General features: G+C 41.3%; 1 protein-coding gene across 2 annotated transcripts in view; it reads left to right on the top strand.

Moving 5' to 3' along the window:
* The window catches only part of PTPRG (protein tyrosine phosphatase receptor type G), a 407666-nt gene that overhangs the window by 83688 nt on the left and 301803 nt on the right, over window positions 1–22175 (top strand). For both annotated transcript variants that reach the window (XM_048315233.1, XM_048315234.1), the window contains exon 2: window positions 5610–5714. In XM_048315233.1, the coding sequence (XP_048171190.1) occupies window positions 5610–5714 (105 nt within the window). The remainder of the gene's footprint in view (window positions 1–5609; window positions 5715–22175) is intronic.

Here is a 22175-nt window from a genome sequence, read left to right as displayed (position 1 = left end):
ACACGTGAACAACAGAAAATGAATGGTGTGAAAAGTTTCCATGTCAGTTTTATGAATAGACCTGTGGATTCCACTCACACAATTAAGGGGCTGTCTGGGTGACTGTCACCTGGGAAAGAGATATATGTCTCTTGCTAGATGTAGCATCTGGGTACCTGTTATTTCACTTGAGTTTGAGAAACTCATAATTTTTAACTCCCATATTTCATTAATGGAAAGCTGTGAAAATTGCCTGTGTGTTCATAGGAGAATAGATTCTGCCTTTTTTCTGGTAATGAGAAGAAATCTCTGCAGCATTATCAAAGGATGAAGTCTCATTCAGAATATAATTTGTTGATGCTGTCTGACCACCATATGTTGTTGTAACTTCCATCCCTCTTTGGCAAGATATAAAATAATCTGCAAAATATGGAGATCCATGTCTGAAGAGCCTGTTTAAAAGTAATGCACTATCAAAATGGATTAGCTGTGCCTGAAATATTTCTAGATTTATTTGCTGTCAAAAGGTGGTAAAATGTTTAAGGCAAATAGCCTGGTTGTGTTTAGGAATTTGACCATGAAAGAGCCTAGGGAGATGAATTTAAGTATTATTTATACTAATTGTGCAAAATATTTTAATTGTCCAATATTATAAATTTATTATCTATCGGTTTCCCCCTCCCTCCTTTTTTCTTTCCTTCTGGCTCATTTGGCAACATTTATTCTAAGAAAATTGCCTGGAAGCCTGAACTTGTTTCAGCAGAGTGTGTGTTACAGTGCATAGCATTGCAATGTCTCCAGCTTACCTTCTTTTTAGCACAGTCCAATTAGAATACAGTGAAGGCACCTCGATAAAGATGCTGCTTTTTTCTGGTGAGGCTTGCATGAAGCTTTAGGCTTGCAGATGGGTGTCTTGGATCATTCATACCACCTTTTTATCTCCATTTAAGAGATGGTATAAAAGCCCTTCAAGTAATGTCTCTGCTTTCCCCGCTTTTAAATGCAGTGCTTTGCAGTCTTCAAGAAAATAATGGTTTTATTTGTTTTGTAAAGTTGCTTTTCTGCAGGCATTGATTTGATACAGAACTGATTTCTAGAATTCCTTATGATTTAGTGCTTTTTTTGTTACACACTGACAAGATCTTTTCTTTAGGTCTCATGCTTTAAGTGTTCTCACAATGTGACAATACTCCAGACTCCAGTAGGCAAGGCTCTGTCTCCAAAGGCTGGCTTGTAGCTCCATGTTGAGCTACTCAGTTAAGAAATTTGTACACATTAGGGACTAGGAATAAAACTGTGATTCAGTTGCTACTATAGTTCAAGGTGGCAAGTCAGAATGATTATGAGGTGGGCAATGTGTGTACCTTTGGATTTGTCCCATTTTAATTACAACAGCTGAAAACAGATTTGGGTGCAACCCTTGTCTTCAAAGAAAGCTTAAAGAATGTGAGTGTGGCACACAATCTCGTTAATCTACCATTAAAACAAATGATTTCATCATTCAGACGTAACGTATCGATCTTAAAGGATTTTTCTTACATAGCTGATGGCTTGATACTTTTTAAACACTAATGCCAAGGGTATAATCTCTCTGAATAGTGTAATAGCTTTATATTTAAGGTAGAGTAGGGATAAAATTCTGTGTTTTCATGTGAGCTATGAATACCAGCAAGGTACTCAGGCAGGAATTACCTCATCGTACCTTTGGGGACACTTATCAAATAATTTTTATGGGAAAGTTAATACGTTGAGACAGAGTGAATGGAAAGCTGCTCAGGATGCTGAGTGTAGCCAGAATTGCATTGCTTTTGCTGTCTGCAGATCTGCAGCCTGGGCTGATTCATTTAGCACATCATCGAAAATCATGTAGTGTTCAGTGCTGCTTAAAATTATATGAAATTGTGTTGAAGAGATTTCTCCATGTTGGCTTTGAAGGATCCTCTCCTCCTTGCAGAAGCAGGTCTGCAGGGCCCAGCACAGCTCTGCAGGTTGCCGGTGTTACGCTCAGCAGACACCGATACTGCACCGGCAGTCAGGGGAGTTGCTCAGGATTTAATTTCATGCTTGTGTATCTGAGTGTGCAGTTGCTCCCTTTTTCCTTTAATAATGTATCTGCAAGCCTCAGACCATATATTATGGTGTTCATTTCTCCTCTGCCATCAGCACTGGCATGATGGATCAAAGGAAACCTTGCAAGGCAAGGGCTTCTGCTGTGCCTTCTCTTCATTTCTCCCTCTCTGTGCCTCTATTCCACCTCTCTAATTTGGCTGCTCCATGTTGAGCCTTCCTGGAGCATGTTCCTGCCCCTCCTATTGTCCTGATTTCCACTTCCCCAACTTTTGCAGGGTTCCCAGAAGAGAGGAGCCTCCCATGTTTGCTCCCTGTTGGACCAGCCTGGCTAATTGCTGGCTTTTCTCCAGCATCCAGCTCTGCAGGAGTGGAGCTGGAAGCCACTTGGCTGCTCCCTGTTCTGGAACTGTTAACTGTCTCCCAGCTGAAAAAAGATTTTTTGAATCCTGTAGTGATTGGTGCTAATATAACGTAAATATTTTCTTGAAAACTTAAACTTTCATTGGTGTTGTCAAGTTGTTTTGGTCAGAAGGTACAATCAAATCTGGAAAAAGTAGTGATTCTACCTGAAACATAAGATTGTTTTGTTGTATGAAGCAGTTCCTTTTTTGGAAGAACTTGATTTGAATGCTTTGGCTCTTCCAGGCTTTTATCTGAAAAGCCACTGTATGCTCTGCTCTGTACCTTGCACCTCTTGAAAATGCGAGTCCACTGACCCCAGTTAATACCAAAGAACATAAATACCATGAGACTAAGTCTGGTTTTCTGATGACTTTACCAGTATGAGATATTGCCAACAATAGCTGTTTCTTCACAAACACAATAGTTGTATTTTCTTGGAGTGTTTTTGAGGCCTAATGAAGAAATGCCTGATTGAGCTGTGAATGGGCTGAGGAAGGGAGCCAGGTGAGGGAGGAAGGTGGTGTTGTGTCATGATTTTTGCAAGAGCCAGACCATTACCTTTTCAGTCCACAGCATGGCCAGAGATCCTAACCTAGATCCTTTTCCCAGAGTTTCTGCAGCTACCCAGTAAATGTATGTCTTCTCTAACTTGCTGATGACTACTGAATTACTGTATGTTTGTAAGGGGATTATTGACATTAATATTGGGCTATCTAGCAGTGATGCAGGATTTTATTTAGAACGGGATGTCCCAATTTGTTTCTTTTTCAGTCCTACAGAAGCTATTTAGCAGCCAGCAAGTCCCTTCCCATAGTTGTCTTGCAGAGTACTTGAGCTCCCTCCTGGTTTGTAACATCCTTTATGGTGGAAACAAATTCGTGTACAGCATGTCTCTCCACCTTTTATAAATACAGATAAGTGCACAAATCTATTAAGTATCTATGCAGAAAACTAAACCAGCATATTTTCATAAGAATGTCAGGTTTATAATTGCATAAATAAGATGCTGACTGAAGCAAATGTTCAATTTCACATTAAAGTTAGGCATTCATAAAGGCTTGGATTTGCATAATTAAATTTTTTGCATAGAGGACACTGAAAATCAGTGGTATGATTCATGGCCATACTATGGTTACCATGAGGCTTTTTGATGGTTCCAGCTAGACGTACAAAGGTTTACAACCTGAGATGTTTTGCACTGACTCGGATCCCCTGTACTTTCAACAAATATAGATTATTTAGACTCAGTACCTTTCTCTGGATGCAAAGGCACACAGGAGGCCTCACTGAGCAGATACCTGCAGGAGCACCTTGTTCTTTGGAGGAGGCAGTGTCCAATCTTCCTCCTGCCCGAAGGGTTCAGACTTTTTCAGCCACAAAAATCTCACAATTACTTGCCTTCTCTGTAGAGGATGCTCAGGAGAAAGCTTTCAGAAATGAAAGCTGTCTTTCATTTTGTAACGAGGAGATGCTTTAGGTGTATTTCTCAGCACATGTGATTTTTTACTGAATAAGAGGGCCATTTTTTTCTGATAGCCTTTCCAGCCATCTGCCTAGGCTATTTCATTGTTCCCTTCCTTGGGATTTTCATGGTCTCTTATCTTTATTCAGTGTTGGGTTTTTTTGCCAAGAATGTTTGGGTCTCCACATCCCACATCTGTTCTCTCCTGTTGGAATTAGTGCCTCTTGCCTCCCAACCACGTAGACATATAAAAGTTAAAAAAAAAAAAAAAAAAAAAGAAAAAAAAAAGAAAAAAAAAGACTAAAGTAAGATGTTTAATTTAGTATTTTTAGAGAGGAAAACAAGGTATGAGAGGTCGTGTTGCCTACAAATCCGGGTAGCACGATGTGTTCCAGTGTTTCTAGTTCACAGCCTGGGGTGAATTGACATTTAGAAAGTTGCCAAGGAATCTGGAAAACTCATTCAAATGGCACAATTAGTACCTTTGCTCTCCCAAGAGAAGATCTGGCAGGGGCAAACCTGTACTGCCTTTCTTGAAATTTCATGACTTTTCTTACCACTTCAGGATTCCAAAACCTGCAGAAATCCACGTTGCAGAGGGCAGGTTGTCCACAGAGCTGTGTAGCACTCATGTATAACCTTGGGCACAGCAGACTCCCTGCTACTGTGGTGCAAGGGCTGCACCTCCCAGAAGCTTTTCCAAAGAGAAAGAAAGGCAAATTCTGAGTTACTGGTCCTGTTATGGGCTTCTTTCCAGCCCAGCTGTAATTGGCCTGGGAATAGAAGGGAAGGCAGCGCTTGGTGAGTGCACACAGGTAGCAGTGCTTTACATGGTTTTCTGAAGCTTTAATTTGAATTATTCAGCTAGCTTCTTACTGATCAGATAAGTGGTTTGGGAGAAGTTGGGCTTAAATTTCCATAGAGCCATTTGGTGCATACTCATTCCTCACTCGTTCCATGTCTCTGGATCTAAGGTGGTTTTTGTTTGTGTGCATTTATTATAGTGCTCTGAGAAATGTAGTTGGAATTTATTACAGACTTTCTACTGACATTTGTGAATTTACACACCTCCACTTTGGTTCAGTCAGATGCATAGAAACAATAAGTGAAATATGCACATAAAAAGCCCAAATAGCCCACATCCTCATGGAAGCAATTAATTCCTTTACAAAAGAAAAATAAAAATTATTGGTGGTATAAAAGAAAAATCCTGGGATGGAATGTAGGATGTGGGTTTTTTCCTGGTTTACTTGAATTGAATACCCTCTAGCTTGTGGAGTTTTGCAAAGATTTCTCCATTCCTTTCCTCTCCCTTTCACACTTTGTAAGTCATTGGTATTGCACACTGAGTGTTTTGCCTGACATAGTTTGGTGGTCACTGGCAAAGTAAATTTGTCTTCTGGGTCTAAACAGAGAAAGTTTGGTCATATGTCAAGGTTCATATTTTTGTTTGTGTACATCAGAGTTTCCTTATGGAAATTACTGGAGTGTCACAGGCATCCAGACCAGAATAATGGCTTCAGTGAGTCCTGACTTCTCCTTTGGATGGGGGGAAGGTTTCAGGAACATGCCTGGTAAATTCTTTGAAGCAAGATCAAATTTGTGGTCTCTGCTCAGCAAAGATTTAAGCTTCACTGTGTAAACTCCAGGGAGCCAATACCACTTTCTTAATGATTTCTGCTTCTTTTCTTCCCAGCTCTGACTGATGGTTATGTGGGCTCTCTGCATGAGAACAGACATGGGAGTTCTGCGCAGATCCGGAGGAGAAAGGCTTCAGGGGATCCTTACTGGGCATACTCGGGTGAGCGACTTGTCTTCTTCAGAGCACTAAAACATGAAATGTCTCCAGAATCGAATTGCTTACTTGATTTTTATTACTACTGTGCTCAGTTTAAATTAGTTTTACAGTGTATTTTCTTCTTCTCCCTTCCTTGCAAATTCCCCCTCTGTACACACGTCCTCCTTTCTTGCATTTCTGCCATTTACTGCTGGATTTGCCTTATTATTCTGCTCCTTTTCTCAGTCTTGTTTTAGTTTCTTGACAAACCCTTGGTCAGGCATACTCTCAAACTTCGCTTTGCTCTTCTGGTCCAAGCAAAGTTAACTATTTGCTTACCATTTTGGGCCTTCTAGGAAGACTGTAAGCATCCATATAGATATCCAGATTAAAAAACACAAACCAACAACAACAACAACAAAAAACAAACAAACAAAAAAAAAAAAAAAAAACCCAAAAAAACCAAAAAACCAAAAAACCCTCCCCCCAAAAAACAACCCAACACCCCAGAAGTTTTGAAATTACTTGTTTCTGTGCATATATTTTTGTGGTAGTGTATAATGACAATGATGGGACTTGTCAGTGCATCAAGCCAGGATGTGTGATGCTGAAAAGATTGGATACTGGAAGAGTATTTTATTGTTCGTCCCACTGCTTTCATAAAGTCTTATGGAAGAGCTCATGTACCTCCACAATTTTGAAATACCACCAATAAAAATACACTTCAGAATGATGTCTGATTTGCTGGTTGCTGTGTTCTAGAAATGGTTTTAATAGCTATGCTGTCTCTGTGGAAGATATCTAATATCTAAAAAGTTTTTATGAAGATTTCAAGCATGATATTGAACTTGTATATGCTTTTCTGGATGGTCTGAGATATGTTTCAGACATCTGTTGCTTGTCCAAGAGGGTTGTTGTGCAGGGCTAGTTTTACGTGAAGGAAAAATACTATTTTCTAAGAGGTCTGAATGCTGATACCAGATAAATATGCAACTGTTACTTTTTGACTGCCAAAACCCCGCTTTTATCCAGACCATTTATTTCATTGGGAACGAATGATTATAGGTAAGTGGAGAGGTTTTTTCCATCAATATACACAAGTCATCTCTATTAGATCTCAAAATACAAGCTATCTCATTTGCAAATGGGGTCAGGCAAGTAAAATAAATCTAAACATTTTAGTAATGTAGGACAAATGACCACTTTTGATTTTCAGCCAGTTCAGCCTCTCTTATCTGATGCCATTTTGTCCATATTTGCTCACTGAGGGGACCAGAGGTAATGAAAATGCTGAGCTTCTGTGTTTAGGCTGAAAGTGGGAATAAATGGTGGGTGGCAGAGCCCAGATGCCAGACAGATGTTTTTTTCTAGCTGAGCACGGTGAGGAAGATGATCATGTTAACTGTTTCTTTCTCCTTGCTTCCTCATCCCCCAGAATATTTCCCAGGAACCCTGAGCAGGGCTTGGCTAAGCAGTTTATGTACTAATGTTTGTCCTGTGGGTAAGGTTTTGGACATGACTAGGAAGTTTACATCAAATGAGCCTACAGAGAGGGGAAACTTCACTCTGCAGTAAGCAATTAGCCTGTGTCAGTGGTTTCCAAGCTCTTTCACAGACATTATCTGGTAGGCTGCTTCCCTTCCCTATCCTCAGATGGTCAGGCCAGCTCCCTTCCAGTTATTTGTACAACAGCTGCTGGCCCAGCCCCAGCAATTATGAGCAAGGAAGGAGGCTCTGCTGGGCTGAGGGCTGGTGAATCTGGAGTTTCTTCTAAGGGAATTTGCCAGTGGGAGTAAACAAGACCAGGATAGCTCCTGACAGCCATCAGTGGACAGTCTCTGCTGAGCCCCAGCATAGACCATGTGTTTTAGGCTGAGCTATGGCTTTATATTGATTTCGGTTGAGCAGAACTGATTTACAGCAGCACAAGCCTCTCTCTGTTTATGGCTGTGCCTGCCTGCTTGCAGAGCTTTTGTATTTTTGGGCTTAAGAGTTCTGTAATAAATCCTGATGTGGGGATGCAGAGGTCCAAAAGCAGGCAGCCAGCTGTGGTTTTTCTGCTTGGGGGTCAAAAAAGGGCACAGCCATGTTGCAGAGAGCCCTCAAATATCCTCTTCCACAGGATATATCTTTTCTATACTGTGCTTTTAGATTAATTCCTCAGTAGCCTGTAGGAAACCCTTCAGCTGCTCTGAGCTCTTGCAGAGGGTGAATGGTCCAGGAGCTGGTTTACACTCTGTAGATCAGAAATTTTCCTGGTTTCATGAGTGATCTATAGCATTACCCTGTGCTGCCTGGTCATATTGATCCTCTCAGGCACAAAAGCTTAGAGAGGAGGAACTTCAGTCATTGATCAGGTGTTGAACAACCGTTGGACCTGTAACATTTATATAAGGCACTCACATCCGTAAAGGTGCCTGCGACAGGAACCTGTGAACTCCAGTGCCCTGTGCTCATACTGCATGTTCCCTACACAAAGCTGGACCACACTTCTCCTTTCACAGGTTGGAAAGGAAAGGATTTTAAAGTCTTGTAAAATAACCCTGTTGTGTACGGACACAATTCTGACTATAACATTTATTCCAGTTCAGAAATAAAACTTGCAAAAATAAAAACTAGATAATTAAATGAAGAAGGCCCATTTTGAATGGGTTCTGTCAAAAAGACAGCAGGAAACACAATCAGCCCTTTAGAAGAAACTTCATTAAGTCTATGCTAGCAGCTCTTTAAACCAAATTCAGAAGTGAGCAAACACTGAAAACAGAAGACTAGCTTGTCTTTAAATAGGAACGGTGAGACTGAACAGAGACTGAGATCTCCTAGATGTTCTTTTTAGGATTTTTAAGAAGCTCAAACAACATTTCTACGGGGAATTCTCTGTCCGTGTGTATTCATGTATGTTTTGGGAAAGTATTTATTCCATGCTTGTGTCTTACAGTTTGCCAAAGACTTCCTAAACTGGTACTGGCCACATTACTTATAGTGCAAAAGAAATGTGGAATAGGCACAGCACAGTCACAAGATGTAGGTGTGGATCCTGAATGTGTTTCACTGCAGTCTTTGCTTTTCCAAGTCATCTTTTCTGTTAGACTAACCACTGAATGGACAGGTTTGAAATGATTTTTAGCCCATCTTTATAATTGCCTCTGAACTCAATATGTTTCTAGAACTCATCATAGTAACAGATAGTAGTAGTTCAGGTGCTTTTTCATCAGTGTGGACGTATTTTTGTAAACACGTAAACTGGTTTTTAAGCAAAAAACCAAAACAAAACTTGAAACAAAAGCCTACAACTTGAAACAAAAGCAAAGAAATATGCAATTGAAACATCTGCTAGATCCAGGGCTTTCTGACTGACCCTCCCTCGTGTAATGTATGTTTTTTCCTGGAGCCTGATATTCCAGACATTTAAAGATGCCTCTCAGTGTCAAGTGTTGCAACTGTCAGTGCTCAGAACACTTTGCTAGTGATCTGAGCAGACCCTAGTTTGCCTTGCAGTAGACCAAAAAATGAATAGCTCGAGGATCAGGGTCCTAGGAGGAGATTACAGTGTGAGATACAGATGCAGATGCTTGTACCTTAAGTGATGATAGCTCTGGAGGACCTGTATGTACTCATACCTGTTCTTCTGAAAAGCTATTGTGTAAAATTAATGTGACAATCATTGCATGATATTGTGGAAAACCAGAAGTAGCAAGCGGCTTACCCAAATTAGGAAACTGCTATTTGAGTCTTCAGGTAAAAGATATGATGTCTGATTATTCCCAGTGTTAATTTGTGTGATTAACGGTATGGAATGGTCTGCAATGTTCTGGGGCAGGGTGTTGTAGATGATGGTGCTTTTGTCACTGGAGTTTCCCAGTTGAGCTGGGGTGCTGGAACTGGCAGGGCTGGTGTGCCCGCCTCCCTTGATGACTGTTCTGCTGATCAGCTTCAGTGTTGTGAGCTGACTCATTCAAGAAATACTCTTTTAAGTAATCAAAACCATTTGGGCTTCTCAGAGAGAACAAAAAACAGATGTTGGCCAAGGATGTAGATGTGTTCTTTTTAGATATTTATCTATCTGTGGCTTTGTAAAGAGAATCCTGTGTAAAAAACTCATACAGTTGTTTTTTCCCTTTAATCTTATGGTGCATTCAAGGCATCTCTTTCCTCTTTGTACCTGTAGTCTCTCATATTCTATGTGAAATTATTAGCACTGCTTATGATGCTTCTGTTCTTTGTGCATGTCCTCACTGACATTTTTCTGTTTAAAATGTTGAATCCTTTCTCTCCAAGATTCTGTGCAACTGCCATGAACATTAGGAGAAGTTAACAGAAGAAAAATAGGCTTTACAAGAGTAGAGATGACCCTGTGAGTGGGGAAAAGTGCCCATTAAGAACAGGAACTTTGGCCGTGCTGTCAAGCTAGTGGACACTATCAGTGTGTGAATGCTTTGTCCTACAACACTTAGGCAGTTACTGCTGTCCTTTAAGATGCTATTATTTAAAATATAACCGGTGGTGAATGTAAGAACTGAGTGTTCTTCTCAAAAGCAATTGCTGGCATTAAAACAGAAATGATGGATAATGGTTATTTCCTCAAAGAACAGCAAATGGTGATGGAATGTAACTTGGTGATATCCTTTGTAAATGTCTGAATTTCTCTCTTTGCTTAGATTGTTCTCATTAAATAAGCTGCTAATGTGGATTGGACAGGAAATAATCAGCACATAGTAAGGAAAGCATCAAGTCATATTGAACTGAGAGGTAACTAATGGGCTATTTGCCTCGGTCAGTATTTCACTCTTTCAGTCTCTCAGAATAATAAATCTTGATATTGACCAAAACTCTGGCACATCATGTGCTCAGTTATCATTCCTCTGTAAAAGTACTCATCTCCCTTAAATGCAGGATGGTCAAAATGAGCAGATTCTGTCTCTCTTGCTTTCTCACTCTTTTGAGATGACGTTCTAAAGAGGATCTAAGCCGAGTGTCTTGGGGTGACTTTATGATGTTGTATCCCATGTTGATGCCCTATGCCCAGAAATTAATTTTGTGCCTTTCTATGCCTTTAAACTGAGCCTGAGAGGGGAGAGAGAAAAGTGTACTTTTTCAAAGCAGCTTGCAGTTTGTTTTCATGTTCCGAGGACATAGAGATAAAACCTGTCTGCTTCTGCAGTGGTGGGAGCGGGAGGAAGCAGCTTGCTTTCCAGCCAGTTTTCAGCTTTCTTTCTCTCTGGAGAGAGACAGAGAGTTGAACTTTTTCCTGGGACTTCATTTTTTTCCCCTTTCTCTCTGCTGGACGGTTTCAACATCAGAATACATTGGGAGGACTTTCCACTGAGGCCTTGGCCCTGGAGGTGGGCCCACCACCCCATCCCAGCTCCAAGGAGGGGGAGAGAGAGACTATGGAAGGACTCTGAAATTTTCCCAGGTTTTCTCTCTACAGCAAGAGGTTTCATTATTTAGCATTAGTATCTTTTTCCTGTGTATTTGTTAAATAAATAGTTTTATCTCTTTCACTTTCTTTCGAGGAAAATTCATTTTTTTTCCCGAACCTCCTGGGGGGAGGGGTGGTCGTAACCTGCCTTCTCTCAGAGGATATATTTCTAAATTTGCCCAAACCAGCACACTGAGAGAAGTAGGAAAAACATTCCCATTAATATCTGATCTGATCAGTAAACTGAGCTTTGAATATTTTTATCTGCATTCATCAGAGATGAATGGTAGTCTTCAGTGAACCCTGCTGGAACCAGGTGCAAGGCATTCATTTCCATATGCATCTTATTAGATGAACAGTTGTTCCAGAAATCAATGCTACACTCTTTCATGGGGGAACACAGGAAACTGTAGCTTAGAGTTTGCTGCTAATGTCTGAGCATGAACCTCAATTTTTAATGTGCACAGCTAAAGCAACTGCTGTGTATTTTCACAAATAAACGGGAATTACCATCTGTATATTTTGATTGTTTGTATTCTGACAGTACTGGGTCATGAGTCTTCATGTCCATGAGCAAGACACTGTACAGATGTGCACGAGACATCTGTGTCTGCAGAATCTGCATCTAAATGTGCACATGCTTGGAGGATGTCAAGGAGAATGCTTTTTATCTTTCCTTAGCTATTCTGCCCCTGTGAAGGAACCAGTACAAAAAAATATCTTTTGTTTCTGTTCTGAGTATGAAGAAATGAGTTTTCTCATTCCTATCCCAGAGAACAGGATATATCTTCCTAACCATAAGCTAGCATGAATAAGGAATTCACTATCACGCTTGTGCTGAGTATTTACCATTATCAGTTCCCTGAGGGGAGCCAGCCTTGCCAAAAGCAGCCCAAGTAGTCTGTATCATTTTTACTAAGCTGTTTTGCTGGGGAACACAGCTCTGATTGAGAGTCTTGTCATTTAGTTTGTTTGTCTATTGGCAAGTTTCTAAATAATCTGCTAAAGAAACCTCAGGTAGTAATTTAGTTTCTACTTAGGATTTTGTTATTGAATACCATTAATACTGTTTACTTTCTCTTCTTGCCATCTTTTCTTATGTGCCACACTAACAGTTTATTCCAAATACTGTCATAGTCAATCCTGGTATCCAGTCTATTGAAATGCTTGACTGGATTTTTAAAAGTTGGATGCAGATATAGTGAAATTTCCCTTTTTTTTGGCAAGGTTCTCACTAGAATTTGATTGATTATCATGCTTAAGTACATTAAAACAAATCTCTGATTTTTGAGTGTTCAGAATTTTTTCTTTACTGTTTCTGACCAGATAGGCCATTGGCAGATGAGCAGCTTTGAGAGGCTGAAATATAAGATGTGCAAGGAACCAGTCCCCTCAACTTTCACTCTTTCATGGATTTTTTTCCCTAGCACAGTACAAAAGTATAAAATAAAAGCAGCAGATGCTAGATGAAATCTTCAGAGCTTCAGATACAGTTATTCCAATAGTGCATCAAAGGTATTTCTGCTTTGCACTGCTGCAATCACAGCTGTGGCGATCTCCCCTCACATGAGGGAGCACAAAGAGCTGCTTTAGCTGAGGAGGGAAGACCTCTCACTTCTCTTTACATGTACTGTGCTTTTTGTTGCATTTTCTTTCAATGTGAACACTGGGACATTTGTGGAAAACCTCTGGAATTACAACAACCAGTGCACTGTTTGAAAAGACTGAGAATGTGCTGAAGTGCAGCAAAAAGTTGTCAATTTAGTTGATCTCTAGCATTGAAATAAGCAACAGGATAAAATATTTGAAGTTCTTTAGACATAAGAACACATGAAATGCCTATTTTTTAAGCATGCAAAAGAAAGATGGAGTATTTGGGTAGCAGCTGTGATACAAGCTCAGCAAATGGACTGGAAAATACTCAGAAGGTTGGAGTCTGCTGTTTTTGAGGTTCTTGAATTAGTGCAGTGATACACTGAAGTTCAGATCTTGATTTCATATGTAACTGAACACATGTAGGAGAATAACAGTGAGGAAAAAAGTATGTGAACAGCAAGGATACTTCAGTGAGAAACAAAGCAAGCAGGGAAGCTCTTGTAGGAATAGCCTTGTAGTGTGTGGATAAAAAAAATAGCTTGGCACAAACATCATTGCAATAGTCCAAGCATGAAATAATCAAGGAATGAATCAGAATTCTAGTTGCAGGATATAAGTGGAGTCTTTGTATGAAATGGCTGAGCCAGGCCAGTACTGCAGTTGATGCAGTAGACGTAGAATTATTTCCATTATTTTTGTTATGTCAGGTGGCTTCTTTGTATCTTTCCTGCCGCTGCTCAGAAGATAATCTTTTTTTCTGTATCTCTGCCCCAGGAATTGCCCCATGTCTCCCCTTTCCCAAAAAGTGTCACCACCTTGCAGAATGTGGCATTGCAGATTTACAGTTTTTAATCATTATGATCCTTGAAAAGCAGCCCCTGCCTGCGCAAGTAGCAGATCTGCCCCACTGGGATCCCTTGCCAGGGGAGGAGTGAGTGGGGCAGGGCTGGGCATTCCCCCAGCCTGGGCAGCTGCTGGCAGGCAGGTCTGCCATGGGATAGAGGTGCCATATGTTTATTCTGTGTCAAATGTCTACTCATGTCGACTCATTCACATGTTCCCTGGAGAAAGGAAGAATTAGGGAAAGTCTCATCTAGATCCTTTGGTACTGCAGAATGAGTGCTTAGCAGCTGAAGGAATTCTAATTCTTACAATGTCTCTGAGGTGGGTGTGTTTGCATGGTGGGGCCCAAAGGACAGGGCAGTGTAAGTAACTCTTGGATACACCCCATGCCATGCACAGCAGAGTGAGAAAATTCAGTCTGAGTCCCAGTGCTATGCTCTGTCTCTGAGGCCACACATCCCGCCTTATCAGATGCTAATTGAAGAGACCTTGGTTGCCTTGGAGACTACCTCCTTTGGGGGAGACCATGTTGGTAGCACAGGTGTTGTGAAGCTCCTGAGCTAACAGAAGGTCTTCTGGAGGTGATCAGGCTTTGGAGCTTAATTCTTCCTTCATCAGCAAACTCAGTTCTCCCTGTGCTGGCGCTTCGTTGAAGCTCTTAGTCTGTTTGATGCTTTCAGTTTTTTCCAGTGGGTTTGAGGAAAATCACATTCTTTTCATATTCAATACACAGAACATGTGGCTTTAAGTTACAAAGTTTTTTTTAAAGACTCCATGTGCCCAAAGAGTTGGATGGGCACACTTTTAACTTGTCAAATTAAATAAATATGAAATCCTGTAATGGAGTGCAGAGCTGTGCATATAAATTACATCTTTAAACAGCACTTGAGTGATTTTCTGGAAATGTTTTCAACTCTCCTCTAAACTTTTAAGGGTCATCTCTGTAGCCTATTTGAGGGAGGCTATTGGCACTGGAATGATTTATTGAAGAGTTAATGTTGCTCTGCAGTGTAAAAATAATGTCAAGCCTTACTGAGAACCTGAGTATCAAGCTTCTGTTTTTGTAAAGCTGGGAAAGCAAGTGGGTTCAATTCAATTGAACCCTGAATGAATGTTTCCTAAGTGTGTGTTCCTACCCATTCCCATCTCTGTACACTGCCCAGTTGTGAGATGAGTGGCACTGTGGGTTGATAATGTTTTCAGGATAATTAGTGAGATGAGCAGCTTCATTTGTGAAGAATTAAGAACTCCTTGTCCCTGTTGCAGAGATGTAAAGATTGGAACTTGAGCTGCCATAGTAAGGGCTGGTGGGTATTGGTGGCTCATGGAGCCCTTGTGGTTGAACCCTCAGTAGGGTGAGATACTTTTGAAACAAGTAACTCCTTTAAAAATGTCGAAGACTTGACCAGCAAGCAACTTTTCCACCGAAGGAATCTTTGCTGCCATGAGTATTAGGCCTTCTATCTTGCTTCATCTCCACCCTGCTTGTTTTCTTCCAAACAGTACTTGCTGAGTTTAACCTAAGCCAGTCTGTTCTGGCCATGTCTGAAGTAAACCCTCTCCCCTACATTCCTGTTTGAATGCAGTCTCACTCCATGCACATTTTCTCCACGCTGCTGTAGGATTACAGCCTTGCAGGCACGTACACAGATGCATGTCTCTTCTTAGCACAGCTGCTGTGAGGTAAGCTCATGCTGTGATCACAGCTGTAAAGACCAGGAGGGCACAGGGAGGCTGGGTGCCATGTCTCCCATCACCCCAGTGTGGCTGAACTGAGGTCTCTGAAGCTGGCCCATGCTGCTTTTTTTACCTTGATGTAAATTAAAGCATTCAGGCCAACATGTAAGTTGTGCAGCTGGAAGAAAGTTCAGGAGGAGCTGTTGCACATGAGGTTCTTGATTTCTGACTCTCTTGCGAGGTTTTCTCAACTGTCTTGGTGTATAAATTTCCTCAGAAATGAACAGAAAAGTCCCTGCAGTTGAATGCCTGAAGGTGATGAGTATTGGCATGTGACTGCAGTTTCTGTTGCTTTCCTTATGTGGAATAGAGAAACAAGTCCCAACTCCCCATAATACACTCACAGCTAGAGCTGAGGTGACAAAGGTCCCTTAAATGTTGATCATTTGCTTTTGCACTGTGGTGGCTTGGGACCTCACAGGGCCCCTCTGCTGTATTTCACATCATCTGGTCCTTGAGCACTGGGGCCCGTCCTGTATGTCAAGCTCCTGTATGAACAAACGCCTAAGTGGACGCGCTCACAATGAAGAATTGAATGTTATATGATTTGCTTCGTGTTTGTGTGAACATATTTCCCAAGTACAGAAATAAGATTCACCCTGAGGTAGCACAGCAGTGAAGTCATGGAGAGTTTAGATCACTTCATGTTCAGTTTTACATGCTGTCTTTTGCTCCTGAGGTGTGGTGGTGTGTCTCAAGCTGCTGAGTTCAGGCTGCTGCTGGAGTCTTCTGGCCCCTTGGGGTATGAAAAGCCATTTTACATGCCAGATGCTAGTCTGCTCCTAACCAGAGGTGACGTGAACTTTTCAGATGGATTCCAACTTGGAAGCTTCTGTGGCACTTCAGATCATATTTTTAATTTATATTTCTGTTGCTGGAGATGTGAAAAGGAGACGTTTATCTTCATGATATCTCCATTAGCATATGCTGATCTCTGAGGAAGGAGATTTGCTCTGTGAAGGTGTTTGCAGAGAATTGGATGTGACTTTTGTAAAGAAGGGCTCAGTGTATGTAGTTCAGTTACTGCTTGTATTGCACAAGGGCTCCCTAGATGCCTGAAGGACATAATTGCTCTCAGTGCAAACACAGAAAAATTACCTCTACCTTAAATTTGTGCAAGTCATCTGAGAGGTGGCTTGGTGTTAAATGCATCGATGGCTGAAGCAGAGGGTAATAAGGTGAAGACTATGAGCTGGAGAAGGTACTAAGAGCCTCCTTTTCTCTGCTGTTAAAACACTAGAGCCATGCAGCTCTATGAACAGTTAAGTGCTTCATATTCCTGTGAAAAGTCTCCAGTGCCTAAGAAGCTCTGAGCTTATTTCCTGGCCTCCAGTTGTGCTCTGTGCCACTGTTCCCTGTGTTGATGCTTGTGCATCACTAAACCAGTGACTGTGCTGTATCTGTAAGGTCACCCCCTTCTCTCAGATTGGGTCAGAGTTACCCAGCAAGTTTGAAAGTTGTAGTGGGAGGGAAGGTGAGTTGGTAGCCCAGATGCAGTAGAAGGCTCAAGTACATAAGCCTGTTTCCTTAGGAAATTAGGCTAATCCATGATGGGCCCCTATTCAAACTGGCAAGTGCTCACAAGTAGCTTTTCAGAACATGTGCCAATGAAGTTCTGCTTCTGTGAGGAAACCTGTGCGAGTTTGGCAGATGGGTTCTGAAGGCTGAAAAATGTCTGGGTGGTTCAAGTGATCAAAATATTAGTCATAATTCTATCCTGTTGTGCTAAGTGAAGTATACCTATTCAAAGGAAATGGTCCAAGTCCAGCCTTTCCATTTGATGCCATCCACACTCCTGATCATACGTGCCAATGGAGGAGGTCTGCACAGGAGCTCTTGGAAGAGAGAGTTGTAGGCAACCATCTGTTTGGCATTAGCAGAAGACCTTAAATGAGGGAAGGGGTTGTGGTGTGGAACCTGAACACATCATTCAACATCACATCTTATGATTTCAGTATGAACAGGAGTGCAGAGTATGATAAACATTTTCAGCTTTTTTTCCCCAAAGTACTATTGGAAACTGTAATAAAAAGTAACTGCTGAGAAAGTAGTTTTGCTGAGTTATGCTATTTCTGAAAATGCATAATGCTCCATAGGCTTTTAAGTGATACTGGGCATATTTAACATTCTTTGATGTTAATTTCCTGGCATATGGACATCTCGACTTATTAAAATAAATAAGTACTTTCAAATTTAATGACATGATGGAGGAAATGGCCTTTTTTCACATTCACGTCCGCTTCGCTGGATAATTTAATGTTTTAAAATGTAAGTTCATATTAAAGTTTAAAATTCAAGTATTGGTTTTTGAAATTCTGTAATAAAAAGGTTTTGCTGTGGGAGAGCTGTATGAATTACTGAGCATGATAACACGATTAGCAAAGACTAGCTGGTGATTTTTTTGGTACAAAATGCGAGCTGTAAATCCTCCCACTGGGACCTACAGCGCTGGTCTGCTGGTGGGAACTTCTGGTACTAGTGATTGTTCCATTCCTGGGGCATTACTCTGTGGCCTGGCAGACTTGCCAGTTGCCTGTATTGCAGAGTGAAGGCACAGCTGTGGAAAAGGTCTCCTACATCATTGACCTTTTCCCCCCCCACACACATTTTACTCTCTCTTGGAGCTGACACTTAAGGCTTCTTGGGGCTGAGATGAACGTTTGTTAATATTGGCTTCCAATATGTTTTCTTTTATACTAAATATGTGTATTTGCTTCCAAGGTCTTTGCATCTAGTGAGAAGGATTTTCTTTATAGGTGTTACTGTGTTATTATTAAGTACAGGAAATGCACTTTGGTCCTCTCTTCTGTGCTGAGGGAGAGCAAGAATTCCCTGGAGAGTAAGTAATGTTCAATGTGATTGGATATAAATATTTGAGTCCCAAATATTTAATGGAAATTACTGTGTTTGAATATAGTGATGTGCAGATGATGGAAGTTTGCTCTGTGTCTTGCATGTCTTGAGAGACTGCTCACGTGCTGTGTTGAAGCCAAGGATGACTTTATTTCATTTCAAGGCAGACTAGAAACTGAAGAACTTATTTTCAGGGAGAAAAATGGCAAGGGACCCGAATGAAAAACCTACTCAGCTGAAGCAGAGGTGACAAAGTTCACTGTGATTATATTGATTTTAAATTACTGTGTAGAGCTGGGACTAGCCTATGTCTAGTCCTGCTCACGATGCAAAGAAGAAAGGAAAAAGGCATGAATGCTTTCCCCTCTGCTTCCAAATGTTTTGTTACCAGTATGAAAGTCTGAGAGCAGCCTTGTCCTCCTGACATTCCCAACAGGCAAAATAAAGGTGTTCCAGCATCCTCAGTGGAGCTGAAAGGGGATAAGAGGCACAGTGAGACTGAAACCTGTTTTTTCTCCCTCGGCAGCCTACCCCTATGCCCTGGCTCCTGAAGGGAGGAGCACACAGTGCCCTGTTCAGCGTGTAACAGATGCCTTCAGTCTGTGTGTGCTCCCAGCTCTGCCAGAGATGACATTAACGGGAAACAGAGCATGTCTTGAGTTTGATGCATTTTTGGTGAAAAGTACTGCAACTGCCTATACCACAAATTAAAACTAAGCTGGAATTAATAGCGATTAACAGCATTTATATTCATCTACTAGAAGTTTTATAGAAGAGTCATTACTGTTTAACTTTATGTAGTTTGCATCTGTTTCACTGTCAGTGAGAAAATTATCCAGTCATTTAGAGTTAACCATTTATTTTAGACCAGTCATGTGTTTTAGTATCTAATGTGTCTTTGGGGAACAAGAATTTAGAGCAAATAAAGCTAATTGTGGTAAAAAATTGATATATTATTATCAATGGTATATATATTATTGTAATGAAACTCTTAGTTGCCACATGACTGAAAGAGCACAGGGGACTGTTTGTACCTGCAGTAAATCCAGTGAAATTTTGATGGGAGATATTGAACCTCCTTGTTTGGTGTGATGGAGAGAGCGCCTGAGGCACTTGGGTAGGGAAGATGACTATTTCTGTTTCTTCCCCATGGTTTTTCAGCAGTCTGACATAGTGTGCATTCCTGGGCCCATGCCAAGCAGAGATGTGGCCTCCAAGTGAGATTTTACTACTACAGTCGTAGATGATTAATTTTGTACCAAACCATATCGGCGTGATTAACCCAGAACACAGCAATAATGCTGTTTTAAAGATCTTTAGTGCATCCATTACTTCTGTTTCCAGTCTGCTTTTTCACTAGAAAAAAACCCTCATTTCTTACCATTGAATTTTGAAGTAGAGTCTGGGCCATAAAAATCACACTGAGCTGACAGTGGCTTGTTACATTTAACTTTGTCTTCATTGAGGGAATCTCCAAGATGTCCTTATCTGTTGCTCCTTTGTAAGGCTAGAGGTTATTGCTCCCCCCACGACTGTAAGGGGGAAAAGAAAGCCATTATCTGTCCTGAGCCATCCAGGAGACTCAGGAAGCAGAGACTAGGGTCTAAACCAGGGTTTGTAGATGTGCTTCATCCCTTTCAAGACACAGCCCACTCCGTGTGTGGTAGCACACCTGTCTGAGCCATGCAGGGCTGCAGGTGTGTTATTTTCTGACTGGGAAGGCTCCAGCTCTCTGGAGCAGGTTATTCTTGCAGTGCAGAAGGATGCTCCCTGCCTGTGAGTGTTGGATCTGTGCAATTGGAAGAGTTGGAGTGGTTCATCAAGCAAGGCAGGATGCTTTTGCAATCACAACTCTCTTAGCTTTTTTAATAAGATGTTTCAATATCTTTGGGGCGTGTTTGTTGGTTTTATATGTGTGCTAGTTTGAAAGCAAACCAGTGAGAGATTCCAAGTCAGAACTACAATTTAATAGGAAAATTAAAATAAATGCAGTAGTACAGAAACACTGACAGAGTCAGAATACAACCTGACAGCCTGTCAGGCAGGGTGGTGGTAGCAGTCCAATTAAATAGTGGCTACCGTCCTTGTTGGAGTGACAGATGTGGTGCTGGCAAAGCGGTGATCCTGTAGAAGGGTCTGGTCCTTCTCCAGTGGTGGTTGTCAAGCTCGTATCCTCTGGGAATCCAGTGGTAGATGCTCCCGTGGTGTTCCAGGCCTCAGATTATAGCCAGGTAGGAATGCTTGGTTCCTCCCCCTGGGCGGAGCATTTCACAATGGGATGATGTAATTTTATGAGTCATGCAGTGAGATCTTGATGGCCCATTAGCAGACATAGCCCCTGCAGGGAGTTATCAAGGATGAGTCATGGAGAGGATAAAGAACATTGCTGCACTTATCTTACATTGATGGTAATAGAATACATACTTTTTGGTTACATCTTACATTGCAACCTAAGACATTATATATGTTTTCAATTTTAAGCTCAAAAATACTTTGTAGCTCCACTGTAGAAGCGCAGGTTAAATAATCTATCCATATTTTGCAAATCACTGAACTTTAATACCTTTATCTAAAAGCATTTTTGGGCACTGCTTGGCTCTTAGAAACCTGTTGTTTGTTAAATCACTCTTTAGGTTTTGTATAGTTCAGGCCTTTAAAAAATAAAAATAACAATTTTCTATTGTCCCTGGAAAAGCCTTGTACCCTTATCAACATCCTCGGGCTTGTCTGAGGAAAGCAAATACACCCTCTCATGCCAGTGGCCATGTACAGACACAGCCTCATATTATTTCTGTGGGATTGTGACTTCTGTGACCTCTTGCTGGTGGAGTATTTGCCTGAATAAATCCTATGATTATGTGCTGCTGGCAGAACTTACCCATACTGGGGGAGCAGGGGTGGTGTGGAGCAGGGAGCACCCATTCAGACTCTTGCACTTGGTAAAAGAACTATTTTTTGCCAAATCTGGAAGAAGAAAAACAGTGTGTGTGGGAATCACTTTGTTTCCCAACTGTGGCAGTTCTGCTTTCTGCTTCTCTTCAGCCCAGGTCAGTGCTGCTGAAGCTGGAGGTGATAGACTTTGGTCTCATTATCTCTTCTCATCAGCCTTCAATTTTCTTGCCTTCACACATCTTTCTTCCTTGAACATCCATAGCAGGACAGAGATCTCCAGCCAGTTACACTGTTCAGTCTCTCCCACAAACACTTTTTGAATAATTGTGCCCTGTCTCCACAGGACTTGCTTTCACAAAAGGATCTATTGCTGACTTTTTTAGACTCTAGATCGCATTATCTTGATGCATACACGTTGTCTCCCTAAATGAAAGGGAAATTATTCTTAGTCAATGAAAATACAAATGCCATTCCTGTATGGTTTTAAACCCAAAGCGCTGGAAACAATCTGACCATGTCCTACCAGCCAGTGCCTCTGCGAGGTGTTTCTCAAGCAAGCTGTGTGCCTGGGGACTGACAGGAAAAGCTTGCTTCTTAAAATAAACCAGTTTCAAAATCAGGCTTTGGCTCCCTGGAAGCCTATATTTTTGCAGCCACCTGTCCTGACTGCTTCCTGCTGTGATTTAAACCCGTGCAATCTGCCACTGTATGCTGATAGAGATTGTTCTGCGGTAGGCTGGGCTGCGGGACTGTGTCAAGATGTGCTCTAGGAGTATTTCACTGCCTCCTCTACGTGGAGGTGGGCAAAAACCCAAACCCCTGAGTTGAAACTCCACATGGTTTGTATGAAACTGTTAAGGCTGTAGACTTAAATGGCACAGAGATTGAACTGTCAGAAACTGGGTCCATCTTCTCTTACCAAAAGGACAGATAATGGAAAAAGCACCTCTGGCAGGCAACTTCTGTAAGGGGAATTTTATTACATGCAGACCTCCAGGACAATCAGAGAAGGATTTTGATTCATGAGATAATGGTTACCTTTAAAATAGTGAAGGATGGATTCAGGAGAAGGTTGCTATTAGATTAATTAGTATTGATAGAATTGACACAGGTATAATATAGCATTACTGCAGTGGATGAAA

Source organism: Corvus hawaiiensis, chromosome 11, assembly GCF_020740725.1.
Source record: "Corvus hawaiiensis isolate bCorHaw1 chromosome 11, bCorHaw1.pri.cur, whole genome shotgun sequence".
Taxonomy (NCBI): domain Eukaryota; kingdom Metazoa; phylum Chordata; class Aves; order Passeriformes; family Corvidae; genus Corvus; species Corvus hawaiiensis.
Note: the sequence above shows the minus strand (reverse complement) of the source record. Positions and strands in the feature narration are given on the sequence as shown.